The following is an 18,689-nucleotide window of genomic DNA, read 5'->3' as shown; positions in this document are numbered from 1 at the left end:
GCGGGGAGGTAGATTTAGGAGTAATGTTAGGAAATTATTTTACACCGAGAGGATGGTGGATGCCTGGAATGCTCTCTCAAGGGAGGTGGTGGAAAGGAAAACAGTGACGGAATTTTTTAAAAATGTGGGATAAACACAGAAGATCTCTAATTAGAAAAGAAATGGTATATGTTGTAGAGCTAAAGCCAATGTTGGGTAGACTTGCATGGTCTGTGACTGTGTCCCTTATATGGCAATTCAGTATAGGATGGGCTAGGGAGGACACTGATGGGAACTCCAGTAACTTGGAACATGAGGATGTTGCTGGGAAGACTTTATAGTATACTAGTGTTTAAGCCCGTTACATTAACGGGTGCTAGTAAAGCCTCCTTCTCTCACATGTCCCCTATTTTCAGCCCCAGCTCCAAACCCATTTTAACCCCCCCCCCCCATGGTCCAACAGCACCTCTTCCCTGCTCCCCCGGTTCCTTTTCCCTGATCCCCCAGTCAGCAGCACCTCTTCCCTACTCCCACGGTTCCTCTTCCCTGCTTCCCCAGTCAGCAGCACCTCTTCCCTGCTCCCCCAGTTCCTCTTCCCTGATCCCCCGGTCAGCAGCACCTCTTCCCTACTCCCACGGTTCCTCTTCCCTGCTTCCCCAGTCAGCAGAACCTCTTCCCTGCTCCCCCGGTTCCTCTTCCCTACTTCCCCAGTCAGCAGCACCTCTTCCCTGCTTCCCCGGACAGCAGCACCTCTTCCCTGCTCCCCCGGTTCCTCTTCCCCGCTCCCCCGGACAGCAGCACCTCTTCCCTGCTCCTCCGGTTCCTCTTCCCTGCTCCCCCGGTCAGCAGCACCTCTTCCCTGCTCCCCGGTCCCTCTTCCCTGCTTCCCCGGACAGCAGCACCTCTTCCCTGCTCCCCCGGTTCCTCTTCCCTGCTTCCCCGGTCAGCAGCACCTCTTCCCTGCTTCCCCAGCCAGCAGCTCCTCTTCCCTACTCCCCCGGTTCCTCTTCCCTGCTTCCCCGGTCAGCAGCATCTCTTCCCTGCTTCCCCGGTCAGCAGCCCTCTTCCCTATTCCCCCGGTCCCTCTTCCCTGCTTCCCAGGTCAGCAGCACCTCTTCCCTGCTTCCCCGGTCAGCAGCACCTCTTCCCTGCTCCCCCGGTTCCTCTTCTCTGCTCCCCCGGTCAACAGCACCTCTTCCTTGCTTCCCTGGTCCCTCTTCCCTGCTCCCCCGGTCAGCAGCACCCCTTACCTGCTCCCCCGGTCCAGCATGTAGCCTATGAGCATCGCGGCCGGCTTTTGCGAACCTCGCAGGCCGCTCTGCACTTCAGTAGCACGTTCCCTCTAACGCGATTGCGTACGTCAGAGGAAACTTTCTACTGAGGTGCTGTGCGGCCTGCGAAGTTTGGTACAGCCGGCCGTGATCCTCAAGGAAACAGCGCCCGATCCTCTGCTGCGCTTTGGGTAGAGTCTTTAGTGGCTTGAAGCCCTTCTTCATCAGCTGCCGCCAGCGGCGCTCTGCATCGCATCAAGCCACCGAATACGGCCACGTAGGGCAATTGGGGCGGCCAGGACACAAGCAGGGAGAGTTGGTGAGTGAGGGCGGGAGCAGGGGAGTGGCCAGAGTGTTCCCTGCCGCCGTGTTCTAAAATAGAATTTGGCCAGGGATCAGAAAACACGGCGGCAGGGAACACGAAACCTTAAGTGTGCATGCGCGCTTATGGTTTTATTATATTCTCTGTGAATAGATCCCACATGTCTATCCCATTTGGCCTTAAAATCAGGCATCCTCTTCCGCCATACTTCTTGAGAGGATAGAAATGGTATTTTAAATCGCTGAGTGGTCCTTAAGTTAAGGAAGGCGTGTGAGACTGAAATGCTGGACATGCGCTGATGGTAGGGAAGGGAAGATGAAAAGCTGACTAACTGTAGTGATGGGGGGGGGTTTGAGGTGAAGGGGGTCTATGGGGAATAACACAACTGAAGGATCACTCAGGGTGGCCGATACCCTTGGGTTAGCCCTGTGCTAGACAGATAGAAATGAATGATTAGACCACGGATGGGTCATTTTAAACAAGGGGGAGAGGGGTGGATTAGCATTACTGCTGTTGGTCATATACACACACTCATATTAATAGCCATGATAAAACCGGAAAGATGGTAGAGGCGCTGATAAAGGACCGCATCATTGATCATCTAGACGGACACAGTCTGACGAAGACCAGGCAACACGGCTTCAGCAAAGGACAAATTTGTTGCACTTCTTCGAGGGAGTAAACAGGCAGATAGACCAGGGTGACACGGTCGACATTGTATATCTGGACTTTCAGAAGGCGTTCGACAAGGTCCCGCATGAACGACTACTTTGAAAAATTGCGAGCCATGGAATTGAGGGTGAAATACTCACGTGGATTAAAAACTGGTTGGCGGATAGGAAACGGAGAGTGGGGGTAAATGGACAATACTCGGACAGGAAAAGCGTCACGAATGGAGTGCCGCAGGGTTCAGTGCTTGGACCCATGCTCTTCAACATATTTATAAACGACCTGGAAATTGGTACGAGTGAGGTGATTAAATCTGCAGATGATACAAAGTTATTCAGAGTAGCGAGGACACAGAAGGATTGCGAAGACCTGCAATGTGACATAAACACGCTCGAGAAATGGGCCGCGACATGGCAAATGAGGTTTAACATGGATGTGTAAGGTGATGCATGTCGGTAAGAAAAATCTTATACACAAATACAGGATATCCGATGCAGTACTTGGAGAGACCCCCCCAGGAAAGATACTTGGGAGTACTGGTCGACAATCAATGAAGTCGTCTGCGCAATGCGCGGCGGTGGCAAAAGGGCGAACAGAATGCTAGGAATGATTAAGAAGGGGATCACGAACAGATCAGAAAAGGTTATCATGCCGCTGTACCGGGCCATGGTACGCCCCCACCTGGAATACTGCATCCAGCACTGGTTGATGTACATGAAGGACATGGTAGTACTCCAGAGGGTCCAGAGAAGAGTGACCCAAATGGTTAAGGGGCTGGAGGAGTTGCCATACAGTGAGAGATTAGAGAAACTGGGCCTCTTCTCCCTTGAAAAGAGAAGACTGAGAGGGGACATGATCGAAACATTCAAGATAATGAAGGGAATAGACTTAGTAGATAAAGACAGGTTGTTCACCTTCTCCAAGGTAGAGAGAACGAGAGGGCACTCTCTAAAGGTAAAAGGGGATAGATTCCATACAAAGGTAAGGAAGTTCTTCTTCACCCAGAGAGTGGTAAAAAACTGGAACGCTCTTCCGGAGGTCTGTTACAGGGGAAAACACCCTCCAGGGATTCAAGACAAAGTTAGACAAGTTCCTGCTGAACCAGAACGTACGCAGGTAAGGTTAGATTCAGTTAGGACACTGGTCTTTGACCTAAGGGCCGCCGCAGGAGTGGACTGCTGAGCACGATGGACCACTGGTCTGACCCAGCAGCGGCAATTCTTATGTTCTTAGTGTTATGTAAGACTTACTAAAGAGTTTTGTGGTTCAAATTTCAAAATCCCAGCTAATGCCTGTCTTAAAATTGGACATTTGCATCTAATTTTAACATAGCTTAGTAATTGGATCCCTTAATCCCTGCCACTGCTTCTTAGACACCAGTACTTCTTTGTTCAACTTTGCAGCTATTTTAGTCTTTGCATCGAAGGGGTTTAGAAAATAAAAACAAATAGTATTGCTAAATGTTGCCAAGTAGGGAAAAGGATTTTACTGCAAGATGATGACACTCAAGACAGGATCACGCTATTAGTCAGTTCAACAATTAAACTGAGAAGAACATTTTCATCTGCTCTTTAAATCCTGTGGAAGCATCAGAGCCCTGTCAGTGAAAAGCCCTAATGAACTCCTGTGACATGTGACTGAAGGGAGTACCTTGTTTTGCAGAAAGCACCCCAGTGAGGGCACTGCTATTCGACTTGCTGTTTGTTTTGGAATTCTTCCGTCTCTCCAAGGCATTCTGAAGAAAAGATTCAATCAATATTTTAAGTAAAGCGTAATCTTTTCTTGAAAAGTTTGCATTATAAGAACAGTTTATAATCTTTTTAAAAAAAAATACATCCTGTCTTTTCTTTTAGGAGAAGGAGAAAATTTAGATATACTGTATAGCAAAAGCAAATAATAAACAATGGGATATTTGTATATCACCTTGACCTTTAGCTTTACATATAAAGATCTTTAAAGAGGTTGATTAACAAGTTATATAGAATAATCTTTGAAAAAATACCTATAACAAATTCAATTGTCATTGTGGTTAGATCAAGGATGTCTCGTTGCAGCAAAGTTTTAGTTTTCACACGTACACAAAGAAAGCTAAGGGAACATCAACTGAAAGCGCTGATATGAGAACAGGTCACGTTCTCCACTTCCCTGAGTTGTAAAAAAAACATTAAGGAGAACCACAGAGATACACAAAGTCTCCTAGAACATAGCAGCAAATATGCCACACACAAAGAACCGGAGATGTACAAAAAGGTGTATATTCTGTTGGGAAGAAGTCTTAAGCTTGGAAAAAAGACAAATTATTTTGTGGACTAGCAAACTACTAAGACTGAAATTTTTTTAAAAACGTCTCTGCCCCATCCCCGCAAAGGTCCTATTCTCTATAGTTCACTAGCACCCCCCCCCCCCCCAGAACAACTTAAGCCACCTCTGTGAAAGCTCTTCTAGGCTTTCCTAAGCCAGGTGCTGATGTTCTGGAGGCAGGTATGTACTTTTTTATTCCGATTTTTTTGGTGGTGGGGGGTCAGTGATCATTGGGGGAGTGTGTGGGGGTCTGTACTTTGTCCCTGCAGTTGTTATCTGGTCACTTTTGATACCTTTTGGGCACTTAGACCTGTTTTTAAATCGCCTAAATCACAACGTATAAAGTTCCGTCTAGGAAGTTTCAAACTTTCGATTAGCGCTGCAGGAAGACTAAGTCTAGGTCGGCCCACATCCCGCCTATCTCCCGCCCTAACCACTCCTTCAAAAACACCCTTTTCACTTTGGGCGTACAGTGGCAGGGAAAAGGCCTAAGTTGCTTTTAGATACGTCTAAAACCCATTTCGATTATCAGCACTTGGACAACCTGTCCTTTTGATTGTCCAAGTGCCGATTTAGGCAGGTTTTTAGAAATATTTCCTTTTCTATTATGAACCTCAAAGGGAATAAGGTGATAACCTTTTTTATTGGACTAATTCAATGCATTTTATGATGAGTTTTTTAAGGTAACCCTTTTTCTTTAGAAATAAGTAAATGCTGACAAATATCAATATATATAAGAAAACATGAAAGCATTTCAGGGATAGGAAAAGGAAGGGGTGGGAAGGAGACAGAAAGGTGGCAGAGTAGTTTTAAATATCTTTATAGTGGGAAAGAAAGCCCAGATCTCTGTTAAGACCTGTCTAGTAGGTGTCAGAATATCTCATCATTTTGATTTCAAAGGTTTTATGTTCTTGGATTGTTTTAAAGTTCCCTTTTAGTATTCCAACCATAAAATCATTGGTGTAGTGGTCAGTATTTCCAAAGGTAAACAATGCATTAATAAAGTGATTAACGTGTTCATTGTTTAATGATGCTAAAAAATATTTTAACAAGATTAACGTGGTCAGGCCTACTTTCCTTCCCAGTTTTGGCATACTTCATCTAACTGATATCATTTCCAGTGTGCTTTGCTGGAAGTGAATTCAGGCAGAAAACAACGTCAGAGAAACGTTGACTTAAGAGCCATGATGAGAGCTGCCTCTCTTGTCATTGCCACCGATGTCCTTACTGCCGCTGACCTCCTAGAAAAGCAGCCATGCCTCCACCTGCAGCCAGTACCGCTGCCCACCTGATGCTGCCACCGCTGTGGTTCACTATATCCCTCTAACCTTACATAGCCTGCCGACGGTGCTAGCAATTAAAGTAGAGCATTAGCTGGTTCCAGTCTCTCATGGTCTCTTCAGTCCCTGCTACATTGGATCCACTGATTTAACTTCCTGTTCCAGCGAAGCAGGGACTGAAGAGACCATAACAGACTGGAGCCGGCTGGTCTGCTGGCAATGCTCTACTTTAATTGCTCTATATAAGTTCGGCTGTTAATACCTTGCCTTTATATCTGTCCAACAGTTTTCAATAATTTTATAAGCATAGGACTGGATAATGAACGTTTTTCACCAAAATTTTATAGGTGAGTAACCACCACTCCACCGCCGTTCTATCTTACAACTGCGGGAAGAATTACGTGGCAAACTTTCCTCATTGGCTGTTCTGCATTCACCAATTTTAAAAATTCTATATGACTTTTTATATAGCGCTTTATTAAATATTTTTTTCTTTTTTATGCTTTTCTGTATACATTTAATAATGCTTAAATGCACTTATCTTTGCATCCGCCAAAACCTGGGAGCCAGACCCGACATGTTTTGCGCTGTGGCGCTGTATCGAGGGTCTCCCGGGTGGCTGCTGTCATCCGACTCCACAAGATCATCCGCCAAAACCTGGGAGCCAGACCCGACATGTTTCGCGCTGTGGCGCTGTATCAAGGGTCTCCCGGGTGGCTGCTGTCATCCGACTCCACAAGATCTTTCTTATGGAGTCGGATGACAGCAGCCACCCGGGAGACCCTTGATACAGCGCCACAGCGCGAAACATGTCGGGTCTGGCTCCCAGGTTTTGGCGGATGCAAAGATAAGTGCATTTAAGCATTATTAAATGTATACAGAAAAGCATAAAAAAGAAAAAATTATTTAATAAAGCGCTATATAAAAAGTCATATAGAATTTTTAAAATTGGTGAATGCAGAACAGCCAATGAGGAAAGTTTGCCACGTAATTCTTCCCGCAGTTGTAAGATAGAACGGCGGTGGAGTGGTGGGACTGAGGCGTTCACATTTACTCACCTATAAAATTTTGGTGAAAAACGTTCATTATCCAGTCCTATGCTTATAAAACTACTTTAATTGCTAGCACTGCCGGCAAGCTATGAAAGGTTAGAGGGAGAAAGGGAAGAAAGAGATAGAGACCCGACCCAACCACGGGGAAGAGGGAGGGAGGGAAGAAAGAGAGAGAGAGAGATACTTGGCCAGGGCAGAGAGGAAGGGAGAAAGAGAACGAGAAAAAAGATCTGACCGGGGGGAGGGAGGAAAGAAGGAAGGAAAGAGATACCCGACCACAGGGGGAAAGAAGGGAGGGAGGAAGGAAAGAGACACTTGACCATGGGGGAGGGAGGGATTGAGGATGAAAGGATAGAGATGCCTGACTACAGAGGGAGGGAAGGAGAGAGAGAGAGAGATACCCAATCATGGGAAGGGAGGAAGATACCCGATCATGGGGAGAGAGGGAGAGGGTAGGAACACAGGAAGATTTGCTGAGAGAAAGAGGTGCGGATGGGGAGGAAAGTAATGTTTGAGAGGGCCAGATTATGGAAACAGGGATGAGAAAAACAAGGGAAATGGAGACAGAGAGGAGGGAAGAAGAGAAATGGTGAGCATGGAGTGGTGGGGAGAGGGAGGGGAGGGAAGATAGAAGGGAAGAGAGGGTACCCATGTAAAGGAAGGAAAAGGAAAGGGAGATTATCGTGCCCATGAATGACAGGGAAAAGAAAAGAGACAGAACTAGACAGATTTGAAAAGGAGGAACAGAAATGAAAGAAAAGTTGATTGTTAAAGACAAATATAGGGCAGGAAATAAAGAGGAGAAAAAAAGAAAGAGTTAATAGATAGAGCACAGGGAAGCAGAACCAGAGATGTGGAATGAGATGATTAGAAAGATAAAATCACCAGACAACAAAGCAAAATAAATTATTTCTTTTTAGTTTAGTAAGGGGGTTAATGGGATTTGATATACCACTGTTCTATGGGACTACTGAATTGAAATGTGTCAGTTTTGAGAATTTACGTCTGCTATGTCTATACAGGAGGAAATGTGATGGGGCACTTGCACAAATTTCCATGAACAATTTTTAGCTTATACAAGGGTGTGACTTATATATGCGAAAATATGGTTTTATTTTATTTATTTCATCCATTTGTGCGTCACACATACCTATATAAGCTCTAGGCGACATTACAGAGGAAGGGGTTAGAATAGGGTAGGGAGGACTAAGGAGGGAAGGAAGGAGTGGAGAGTAGAGAAGCATGCAAAATATTTCATAGAAATTCCTAACTTTACAGATAAGAGCACCATCTATGTAAATGATACCTAAATGAATTAAAGCAATATGTAAAAAGGAATAGAAGGGTCGTTTTCTAATGCATCACAACACATGTCACTCCAGTAACAGGCAGAGGGATCATTCACAGCACATTAAGGATTATGGGCAAAGATACTAAGAAAGGTGCTGCACATCTGTTTGCTTGGAAATGTTCTTATGCCTCTGATGCCTATTTGAGTAAGTAAAGGCAAAAAAAAATATGCTCATTATAGTCAGAGATACACTAAGCCAAAAAAAGCACCACAGTAGAACTGAACACACCTGGTCTGAGTGGAACTAAGTGGCCATGGAAATGAAATTCATTAGGAACAGAAATAAGCCAATATATAATTAAAGTACTTAACTGTTTTCCTTCACTTTTGTTGTTTTTGCACATGCTAAAATGACACAAAACTAAAACTAGAAAATAAAAAAAGCACACATAATAGAAATGCAAATATTTTCCATGCTCACCCCTACTGTTACAAGGATAAGAAGTACATGCATGCTTTAAACTGTTTCAAAATTAATGTACAAAGTATGCATGCACATTCTTTGCAATTAAGCATTTTTGCCAGGCTTAAAATAGTAGAAACACACAGAAGAAAGTGGGATTAGACAATGGAACTCCAATGAAGAGCCAGGAGAGTAAATGAACAATCAATTTATTATGTGAGGTCCACAATAAGTTAAAATTTACAGCCTCTTTTACAAAGCCACGTGGCATCAGCCCCGAAGCCCTTTAAATCTCTTTGGGCTTTGGGGCCATTAGTGCGGCTTTGTAAAAGAGGCCGTTAGAGTTTCAAACCAGACACAGCATCATGTTTCTGTGTGTTGGTTTTTTGGTGGGTTACTTTTCTGTTGGACTCTGTTCTTAAAATAGTAGAAAACCATTAGTATCTCCAGCTCTAATGCTGTTTCAATCACACTTCTGAAATGACCCTGGGATATTTATTCATTCAATCTGTAACTTTGTTTATTCACTCAATCTGTAACATTTCTAATCATTGTAAACCGCATAGAACTTCACAGTCCTGCGGTATATAAACTGTTATTATTATTATTATTATATCACTTTTTACTGTAGTTAAATGTATAGTGAATGTATGTGCATGTTTTTAGGAATCTAAACATACATGTAGACGAGGGGTGCCCACACCTTTTGGGCTTGCGAGCTACTTTTTTTTTTTTTTTAGTCAAGGTATTTTTATTGAAAATTTTTTATATAGAAAACAGAAAAGCACTCAGTGGACATCACTAGTGCAATAATCATTGAGAATGCATAGATTACAACTATGACAAGGTATAAAATACAATGAACAAAAATTATGTTGAATTAATAACAGCATAATAATGGTGTTACATCAAAACATCTCAATAAACTGTAACACCTATCCACTGGTGAAGAGAATGAATCATCCTGGAAACAGAGAAATAAATTAAATTAAACTAATAAAAGAAAATAGTGTATACTGAGAACATGGTAATCAATTGTCATTAGGAAATAAGTAGATCTTTAGTAGATTCCATCTGGAATGGAAACGGGGCAGCATATTGATTGATTTTGCTAGGTAAGCCTCCATTCTATATGTTGAGCATACTAGGTTCCACCATTGTGAATGGGAGGCCTTAGATAAATCTTTCCATGTTGATAAAAGGATTTTTATGGCTAGAGTAATTAACAAATCCATTAAATAGAAATCATTGTCTAAGATTAAATGATTAAGTGCAAAGGACTTTAGGAGGAGCATTTGATATGAAAGAACTATGTTTATGTTGAAAATTGAGCATATTGTGTTCCAGACTGAATGCCAGAATGTTTGGATCAGTGGACAGGAAAATAGTAGATGATGTAAGGAACCTACTTCAGTTTTACAAGACCAACAATTTTTAGAATATGATGCATCAATCTTATTAGATTTGATAGGAGTCCATTGTGCTCTGTGTAGAAAGAAGAACATATTCTGTAGTGTTGAGGCAGATCTAGATGTTTTAAATATAGAAGTAAAAATTGAGGCCCAAGCGTCATCAGATATAGATATCCCTATATCCTGCTCCCAAGTTGATTGTAGAACTGATAAGTGATTGGGAGAGAGGGATTTAAGTAATTTATAGAAATGAGATGCTGTATGACCCGAGGCTAGGAATTTCTGTGAGTACGTGTATAAGGTAGGTGAGCAGAGAGAGAGTGAAGAGAGAATACCTGATTTTTTAATAGCTGATCTGAGCTGTAACCAACGAAGAAAGTTAGATTCATTAAGGGAAAAAGAGTTCATCATTTCCTGAAAGGTGAATAATGTCTTGTCTGAATGACATACTGAACCCACATCCCATACGTGATGATGTTGAGACCAGGAGGGCCATGAGAAGAGTTTCTTATCTATCAGTAAAGATTTATTAAACCAGAGGGGGCACAAAGCTGATTTATGCCAAGGAATCTCCATCATAGAGTCGAGATTAGTTAGAACCTTGTGTGAATTATGTAATATAGGATTATGTTTGACAGGTGGAAAGTTGTGAGTTCCCATAAGACGGAGTAGGGGGAAAGGATGTGTGATGGAAGATTCTAAACGCAGCCAATTAGGGATATCAGAAGATGTAGGGTTAGAAAGCCATTCTGCACCTTGTCTCAATATAAAGGCTTTGTGGTATAGGAGAAGGTCTGGGAAGTTAACTCCGCCAGATGAGCGAGGAGTTTTTAGTTTCTGGAGTGAAATTCTATGGGGTTTTTCATTCCATAAGAAATGGAGAAGCATGTTCTCAAGTTGTTTGTATATAGAAGATGGAAATAATATAGGAAACATGTTGAAGATATACGTGATTTTGGGAACTATCATCATTTTTATGGTGTCTAAACGACCCCACCAAGAAAGGTGTAAAGGTGACCATGAGGCAAGCGAGTTCTTAACTTGCTCTAAGATCTTGGAGGATATTAGTTGATGTGAGGAACCAATATCTTTGTCAAATACTAAACCTAAATATTTGATACCAGTGGTGACCCATGTAAAGGGTTGAGTTACTTGTTTGAGTGAGGGACTACAGTTATGAAGGGGCATGAGCTCGGATTTGTCCCAATTGATTTTATATCCTGAAAATGAGGAGAATGATGAGATTAATCGTATTAAAGCGGGAAGCGAATGTTCAGGTTCAGAAAGATATAGAAGGACATCATCTGCATAGGCTGAAATTTTTATTTCTATTGATGCAATGGAGATACCTTTAATATCAGGGGAAAGGCGGATGGCCGCAAGAAGGGGTTCTAGAGCCAGATTAAATAAGAGCGGGGACATAGGGCATCCTTGACGAGTGCCTCTGTGTAAGGTAAATGGTGCAGACGCCTCATCATTAACAATAAGTTTGGCAGTGGGAGAGTTATAGAGAAGAGAGATCATATGAATAAGGGATGGGGGAAAACCAAATCTTGAAAGGACAGCAAATAGATATTTCCACTCCACCCTATCGAACGCTTTTTCAGCGTCTAGAGAGACAAGAACTGAGGATTGAGTGAGCGATCGAGAGGAGTGGAGAACATGACATAAGAGTCTAGTGTTGTCTGCGCCGTATCGACCTTTTAGAAAACCCACTTGATCTCTATGGATCAGACAAGACATAACCTTTTCTAAACGAAAAACCAATATCTTAGAGTAAATTTTATAGTCCAAATTCAATAGAGATATAGGTCTATAGTTCTTCACCAGATCAGGATCTCTGTTCGGTTTTGGTAGAACTATAATGTTCGCATCAAGGAATCTATGCAGAGTTGTCGGATGTTCCTGAATACTCTGGTAGTATGAAAGTAAATGAGGAGATAGCAGGGCTGAAAATGATTTGTAAAATTCTGAAGATATTCCATCTGGTCCTGGTGCCTTAGCTGAGGGTAGAGATGAGATGGCACGGGTGACTTCCTCAGCGGAAATAGGGGACTGCAAAGAGTGGCACTGCTGGTCAGTCAACGTCGGTAGATCCAAAGTATGAAGAAAGTCCTGAATAGAAGATGAGGAGGATGAGGAGAAGTCCGAGGTGTAGAGGTCTTCATAAAATTTACGAAAGTCTTCTAAGATGTCTTTTGTTGAATGATGTATATGACCAGAATTGGTTTTGATGTGAGTGATGTGATTTTTTAGCCTTTTGCCTTTCAGGTATAAAGCAAGAAGATGGCCTGATTTGTTAGAAGCAGCATAGTATGTGGTTGATCTTCGGAACAAGGAAGCTGAGGCCATTGAACTGAAGAGTTCATTATACTGGAATTTGAGTTGTTGCAACTTTTTGTATAGTTCAGGATCGTACTGGTTATATAGTTGTGATTCAAAGGAATGGATGTCAGTTTCAAGAAGACGTAATTTAGATTTTTTTTGTTTCAATTGAAAAGCTGAGAAGCTTATGACTTTTCCTCGTAACCAAGCTTTGTAAGTTTCCCAAACTATGGAGAAGTCATTGACTGAAGAAATGTTGGTATCAAAGAATGATTGTGATTCTTCTTTGATATGTGCAATGAAAGATTCATCATGTAATAAAAAGTTATTAAATCTCCATTGCCTGAATGAGGATGACGCAGTCCAATTAAGATGATAGGAGACGGCCGCATGGTCTGAAATGGTGATGTCATGTATGCGTGATGAAGAAACAATGTTTAATAAATCTTTAGAACCAAGTATATAGTCAATTCTGGAGTAGGATTGGTGGGGTGCTGAGTAGAAGGTGAAATCCTTGGAAGATGGGTGTAGTATTCTCCAAATATCTGACCAGCCAAATGAATCCATTAAATTTTTGACGGAAGCTCTGACTCGAAGTTTTGCTGGACGGCAATTAGATGAGCGGTCGATGAAGGGATCCAAAGGGAAGTTGAAATCACCTGCAAAAATAGTGTCTGTAGCTAAAGAGGAATGGCACAACGTCTGGAAAGATTGAAAGAAAGAGGGGTCATCTGCGTTAGGGGCATATACGTTGAACAGTTTTATCGGTCTTCCAGCTATGGAGCCCTCCAGGAATGACCATCTACCCGAAGGGTCAAATTTGTGAGATTGAAGTTGAAAGTTAAGAGATTTCTTTATTAGGGTGATGACCCCATTTTTCTTACCTGAAGCCGGGGCAGCAAAACAATATTTAACCCACCCTCCGGTAAGTTTGTTAGCTTCTTCCGCGCTGATGTGTGATTCTTGCAGAAGACAAATGTCTGCTTCGAGGTGTTTAAGGTAATGAAGAATTTTTTTTCTTTTAATAGGGCTGCTAATACCTTTGACGTTCAGTGAAACAATATGTAGTTTAACCATTAATAAGCCGTTGATTGGATGGTTCCAGCACTGAGATTTGGAAGATTACAGCTGAGTATTGTACATCTTAGGATAGGACTTGAATGAGAGCAGGAATACCATGCATTGAACTTATGCAAGACCCAGTATATAAAAAAAGAGGGCAAAGATGAAAAAGAAAAAGGATGATTCAGACAATCAGAGGACCGGATCAAAAAATAGATATAGATCCAGAGATGGGACCCCATGCTAACAAGAGGTGCTCAGCTGGCCCTCTACTCGAGCCAAGTGTGAATCACAGAAAGTAATATTTAAACCTCACGAACATTAGGTTAACTTGCAGTCCATGGAGAAAGGTCAGGTCATAGCTCCTACAGTGTGATCCAGAAAAGTTTGAAGGTCGGCTGGATCATCAAAATTCTTTGTGATGTTATGGTAAGTGACCTTCATCCTCGCAGGATAAAATAACCCGTATTGGGCTCCTATGTTTTTGAGTTGAGGTCTCATGGCCAGAAAGGCTTTTCTCTTTTGTGCTGTTGTTTTGGCCAGGTCAGGGACCAGTAAAATCTTTTTACCATCTAGGAATATTGCAGGAGAAGATTTAGCTGCTTGCAGAATTTGTAGAGCTTGAGTATAACGCAGCAATTTTATGATTATAGGTCTTGGGGGTTTGGTTGGCAGCGGCGGACCTGACGGGACCCTGTGCGCTCGTTCAATTTCAAGCGGGGGGTCAAATTGCAGCTTTAAGTTAGAAGGTATGAAAGAGAGCAGGAAAGACATGAGATCAGCACCTTCTGATGATTCTGGGATGCCAATAATACGGATGTTACTACGACGCATTCTGTTAGAAAGGTCCTCAATGTCACGTTGCAGTACAGATAGTTTGCGAAAGTCACGTTGTATTTCCATATACTGCGAATCATGCGTCGCTAGCCTTTCTTCAGCTAAATCTATGCGTGCATTTTGTTGTTTTAATTGGGTAAGAATGCCCCCGATTTCATTTTTGATGTCCGCTGTAGCGGCTAAGTTTTCCTGCATTAAATCCTTTAGCACGTGGAGATCGTGGGAGATTGAGTCGCCCTGCGCCGCGGCGCCAGGCGCGGCGGCCTTGATCGGGGAGGGCGGTTCATGTTTTGATCTTTTCGACGCCGGATGCGCCGTCTGCGGACCCGGTTGAGGGGTAGGATCGGGCTTATTAGGTTTGGTGGACATTCCGCAGCCGGCGGGCAGTAAAAGCTGACCTGAAAACGTGGTCCTTGAGGGTTAATTTTTGATTCTCGGTGAGGCTCGAGACGGAGCGAGGGCGCTACGCGGCCATCTTGTAAGCGAGCACGTGACGTCCCCCCCGCGAGCTACTTTTAAAATGACCAAGTCAAAATGATCTACCAACAATAAAATTTTAAAAAAAACACAAAGCACACTGTACGCATAGAAAATGTTAATCATCATTCCTATTCCAGGGTTTTTCAAAGAGGTCAAAGCAGATGACTCTATGCACTGTCACCTCACTAACAACCACACAAAAACAGACAAATACCCCCCTCCCTTTTTACTAAACCACGATAGCAGTTTTTAACGCAGGGAGCTGCGCTGAATGCCCAGCGCTGCTCTCGACGCTCATAGGCTCCCTGCGCTAAAAACCTCTATTGCGGTTTAGTAAAAGGGGACCACAGTGTAAAACATAGACAGCAGATATAAATTCAGATCCATTTTGATCACTAAATTTAAAATAAAATCATTTTTCCTACCTTGTCTGGTGATTTCATGAGGCTCTGGTTGCACTTTCTTCTTCTGACTGTTCATCTAATCTTTCTTCCCTTCTTTTAGCCTGTATGCTTCCTCTCCTCCTGACCTCATTCCCCCCCCCCCCAATGTTTTCTTCCTCTCTCCCTGCCCTCTCTTTCTTTCTCTATTCATGCCCCCTTTCTTTTTTTCTGTTTCTCTTCTTTCCTTCTGTCTCCCTGCCTGCCCTCTTTCTCCCTCCCTGCCCTCCCCCAAGCCACTGCCACTGCCATCGGATAACAGGCCGCCGGCCAAGCTCTCCCTGCTTCGGGCCCACCAGCATTCCTCTCCCCGACGACAATTCTGCCGTTGGAGAGGAAGTTCCGCTGGCCAGAACTTCCTCTCCGACGGCAGAATTGACGTCGGGGAGAGGAAGGCTGATCGGCCCAAGATCGACCTATTGGGAGAAATGCTGCCGGGTCCTGCCTTTGAGGAAACAAAAAGTAGGCAGGACCTGGCAGCAAGAAGAGCAAATCGCAAGCTTCACTGACCTGTCTCCCGCTTTAGCCTGCGAACGGGGCTCTAACATGTGCATGCCGGCTTCCCTTCTCCCCCGCCCCCTCCCTGACATAACTTCCGGTTTCAGAGGGAAGAGAAGGGAAGCCGCTCTGCGATTGACTGGGGGTTGCCTGAGCGAGCAACCTGTCGATCGCGATCGACGTATTGGGCACCCCTGATGTAGACTAATTCAGCTGTTCTACCTTCCAAATTATTGGTGTGTTTTTTTTTTCTTCTTACTTTCTTATCTATGCAGATCCCAACCAAGCCTTAGAATATTTACCCTTAGAATTTTTCAGATTCGATGGGCAAGTTGCAGAATTTAAAAAATGGATATTTTTCTCACCAGTCATAGATAGATGAATTAGTCCCTCCCCTTGAATATTAAATAAACTAGAGAGTCAAAGTCATCCCACATGGATGGAAGTATAGAGGAAGCATTGCTCAGATGAGAAATAACAAATCCCTTCCTAGCTGATCAATGTGGCCATTATAATGGGATACAGAGAGAACCCTCCTCACCTTAAGCCCTCCGAGAAACTCCCTAAGCCCCTACTTTTCCTGTTGTCTGTTAATTTAGATTATAAGCTCTACTGAATAGGGACCATCCCTTAAATATGATGTTGTACAACGCTGCGTATGCCTATCAGCGCTATTTTAATATTAAATAGTAGTAGTAATATCACTGTGAGATTCAGCTGTTGCACAGCAGAATGGGTACACTGAAGGAGCCCCTACACATAACCCCTCATTCTATAAACAGGTCACCTAAATTTTAGGACCTTTTCTGCACTTATATTTATAGAATATTGGCATTCATGCAGTTAAAAGCACACTTATGCATGTAAACAATGAAATGGCTTTGCACTTAATTCATAGAGAGAGGTGTATAGACAAGGCACAGACAGAGTCATCATTTATAGTATATATGCAACTTGCAGATTTCTGAATGTTAAGGCATGTAAATGTTGCATTTAGTTGCTAACATTTCTGTGAGTCATAGAACTTTCATAAATATGCGTGCCTACGTTTAGACTAAGGCTGCCAACTGGAACAGATTTGCAGAATGTGTGCAACAAGTATTCTCAAAGAATAGGCTCCCTATCAACGTTATTGGGGGACCTAAATGTTGGTACCCTAATACAAAATTGCATCCATATTCTCCATCTTTCCTAAAAAGAACCACCCCCCCATGAATGTAGTGGTAGCTGACTAGACACAATTAAACAAATGCCTTTTGGATGACTTACATAAACTCTAAGGGGGTCAATAGACAAAGTGATTTATCTGAACAGAAATGGCTCCTGGCTGGTTAAATCGCCTGTTTAGGGCTAACTGTTGATTTTCAGTGGCACTGAACTGAAAACCAGCTACTTTGGGGGTGTTCAGGGACAGAGTTTACACTTGTCCAGCTAAGTGCCGATATTCAGCACTTAAAAGCCAGGTTAACCGCATAACTAGGACCACTTAAAAAGTCAGTCCTATCTTTATACATAAGAATTGCCGCTGCTGGGTCAGACCAGTGGTCCATCGTGCCCAGCAGTCCTCTCACGTGGCGGCACTTAGGTCAATGACCAGTGCTCTAACTGAGACTAGCCTTACCTGTGTACGTTCTGGTTCAGCAGGAACTTATCTTTGTCTTGAATCCCTGGAGGGTGTTTTCCCCTATAACAGCCTCTGGAAAAGCATTCCAGTTTTCTACTACTCTCTGGGTGAAGAAGAACTTCTTTATGTTTGTACGGAATCTATCCCCTTTTAACTTTAGAGAGTGCCCTCTCTTTCTCTCTACCTTGGACAGGGTGAACAACCTGTCTTTTATCTACTAAGTCTATTCCCTTCATTATCTTGAATGTTTCGATCATGTTACCTCTCAGTCTCCTCCAGCCCCTTAACCATTTTAGTCGCTCTTCTCTGGACCCTTTCAAGTAGTACTGTGTCCTTCTTCATGTACGTTGACCAGTGCTGGACGCAGTATTCCAGGTGGGGGGGCGCACCAAAGCCCGGTACAGCGGCATGATAACCTTTTTCCAATCTGTTCGTGATCCCCTTAATCATTCCTAGCATTCTGTTCGCCCTTTTCACTGTCACCGCGATGGCTTCATTGACTTGTCAACCAGTACTCAGCTGGTTAAGAGCTGAATATCAGACTTAACCAGTTATGTGTTAGCCAGTTTTCAGACCTGGAAATTCAATGCCAGTGACATGGTCCAGCGTTGAATTTCCAGGTTTAATGACAGCAGTGGTCAGCAAAATGCTGATCGCTGCCAACTGATATCGAGCCTTAAGTTTTTATAAAGCTTGACGCTGAATTTTATGAACTTTACCTTGTATTTGACAATATTACTTTTCAGTAGACCGATTTCCTCTTGCAATTGCTTCAGTCTCTCTTGCAAGTACCTATAAAATATTAAACCATTCAAAAGTGAAATATTTTACCCAGATACATTTTAATACCCAACCCCATGCACTTATGGGGAAAGTATCAACGCTTCCTGTCCCTCTCCCTCCAGGTCACTCACTAACTTTGAAATATTAAATGCTGTTCATCTTATTTTATACCTATGGAACATGTAACAGTGCACATTAATGTCTGTTAGTGCATGCTAAGCTTTAGTAAATAGGACCTTATATGAGGAAATGCTACAATAAACATTACATCTTTTTTTCCCCAAGCAATATACACAAAAATAACCTATTATTTAACATATCCCTCCCCGAATCTCCAATATTTACCCCATATTTGATCACGGTCGCGTAGCTACGAGTAGTCTGGGTGGGCACAGGCCCATCCATGTTTGGCTCAAACTCACCCAGCAGCCCTCTCCCCTCTGTAAAGTCCCAACATCTGCCCTCCTATCTTTCTATCCTGTCCTTCTCCAGTATCCCTATAAGAACTCTGGTGCCTACAGCAATTCATTTCTGCTGCTGGCATCGATCCCGAAGGCCCTCTTCTACCATGTTCTGCCCTTAGTGACCTCACTTCCTGTT

The 18,689-nt window shown here is 43.1% G+C and overlaps 1 protein-coding gene across 5 annotated transcripts in view; it reads right to left on the bottom strand.

Moving 5' to 3' along the window:
• Positions 1-18,689, bottom strand: part of CCDC149 (coiled-coil domain containing 149) — a 120,244-nt gene that overhangs the window by 51,092 nt on the left and 50,463 nt on the right. For all 5 annotated transcript variants that reach the window (XM_033948369.1, XM_033948333.1, XM_033948343.1 and 2 more), the window contains 2 exons: positions 18,026-18,098; positions 3,892-3,976 (listed from right to left, as the gene is read on the bottom strand). In XM_033948369.1, coding sequence (XP_033804260.1) covers positions 3,892-3,976; positions 18,026-18,098 — 158 coding nt within the window. The remainder of the gene's footprint in view (positions 1-3,891; positions 3,977-18,025; positions 18,099-18,689) is intronic.

This window comes from Geotrypetes seraphini, chromosome 1, assembly GCF_902459505.1.
Source record: "Geotrypetes seraphini chromosome 1, aGeoSer1.1, whole genome shotgun sequence".
NCBI lineage: Eukaryota > Metazoa > Chordata > Amphibia > Gymnophiona > Dermophiidae > Geotrypetes > Geotrypetes seraphini.
The sequence above is the reverse complement of the archived record's forward strand: the minus strand, read 5'-3'. Positions and strand labels throughout refer to the sequence as shown.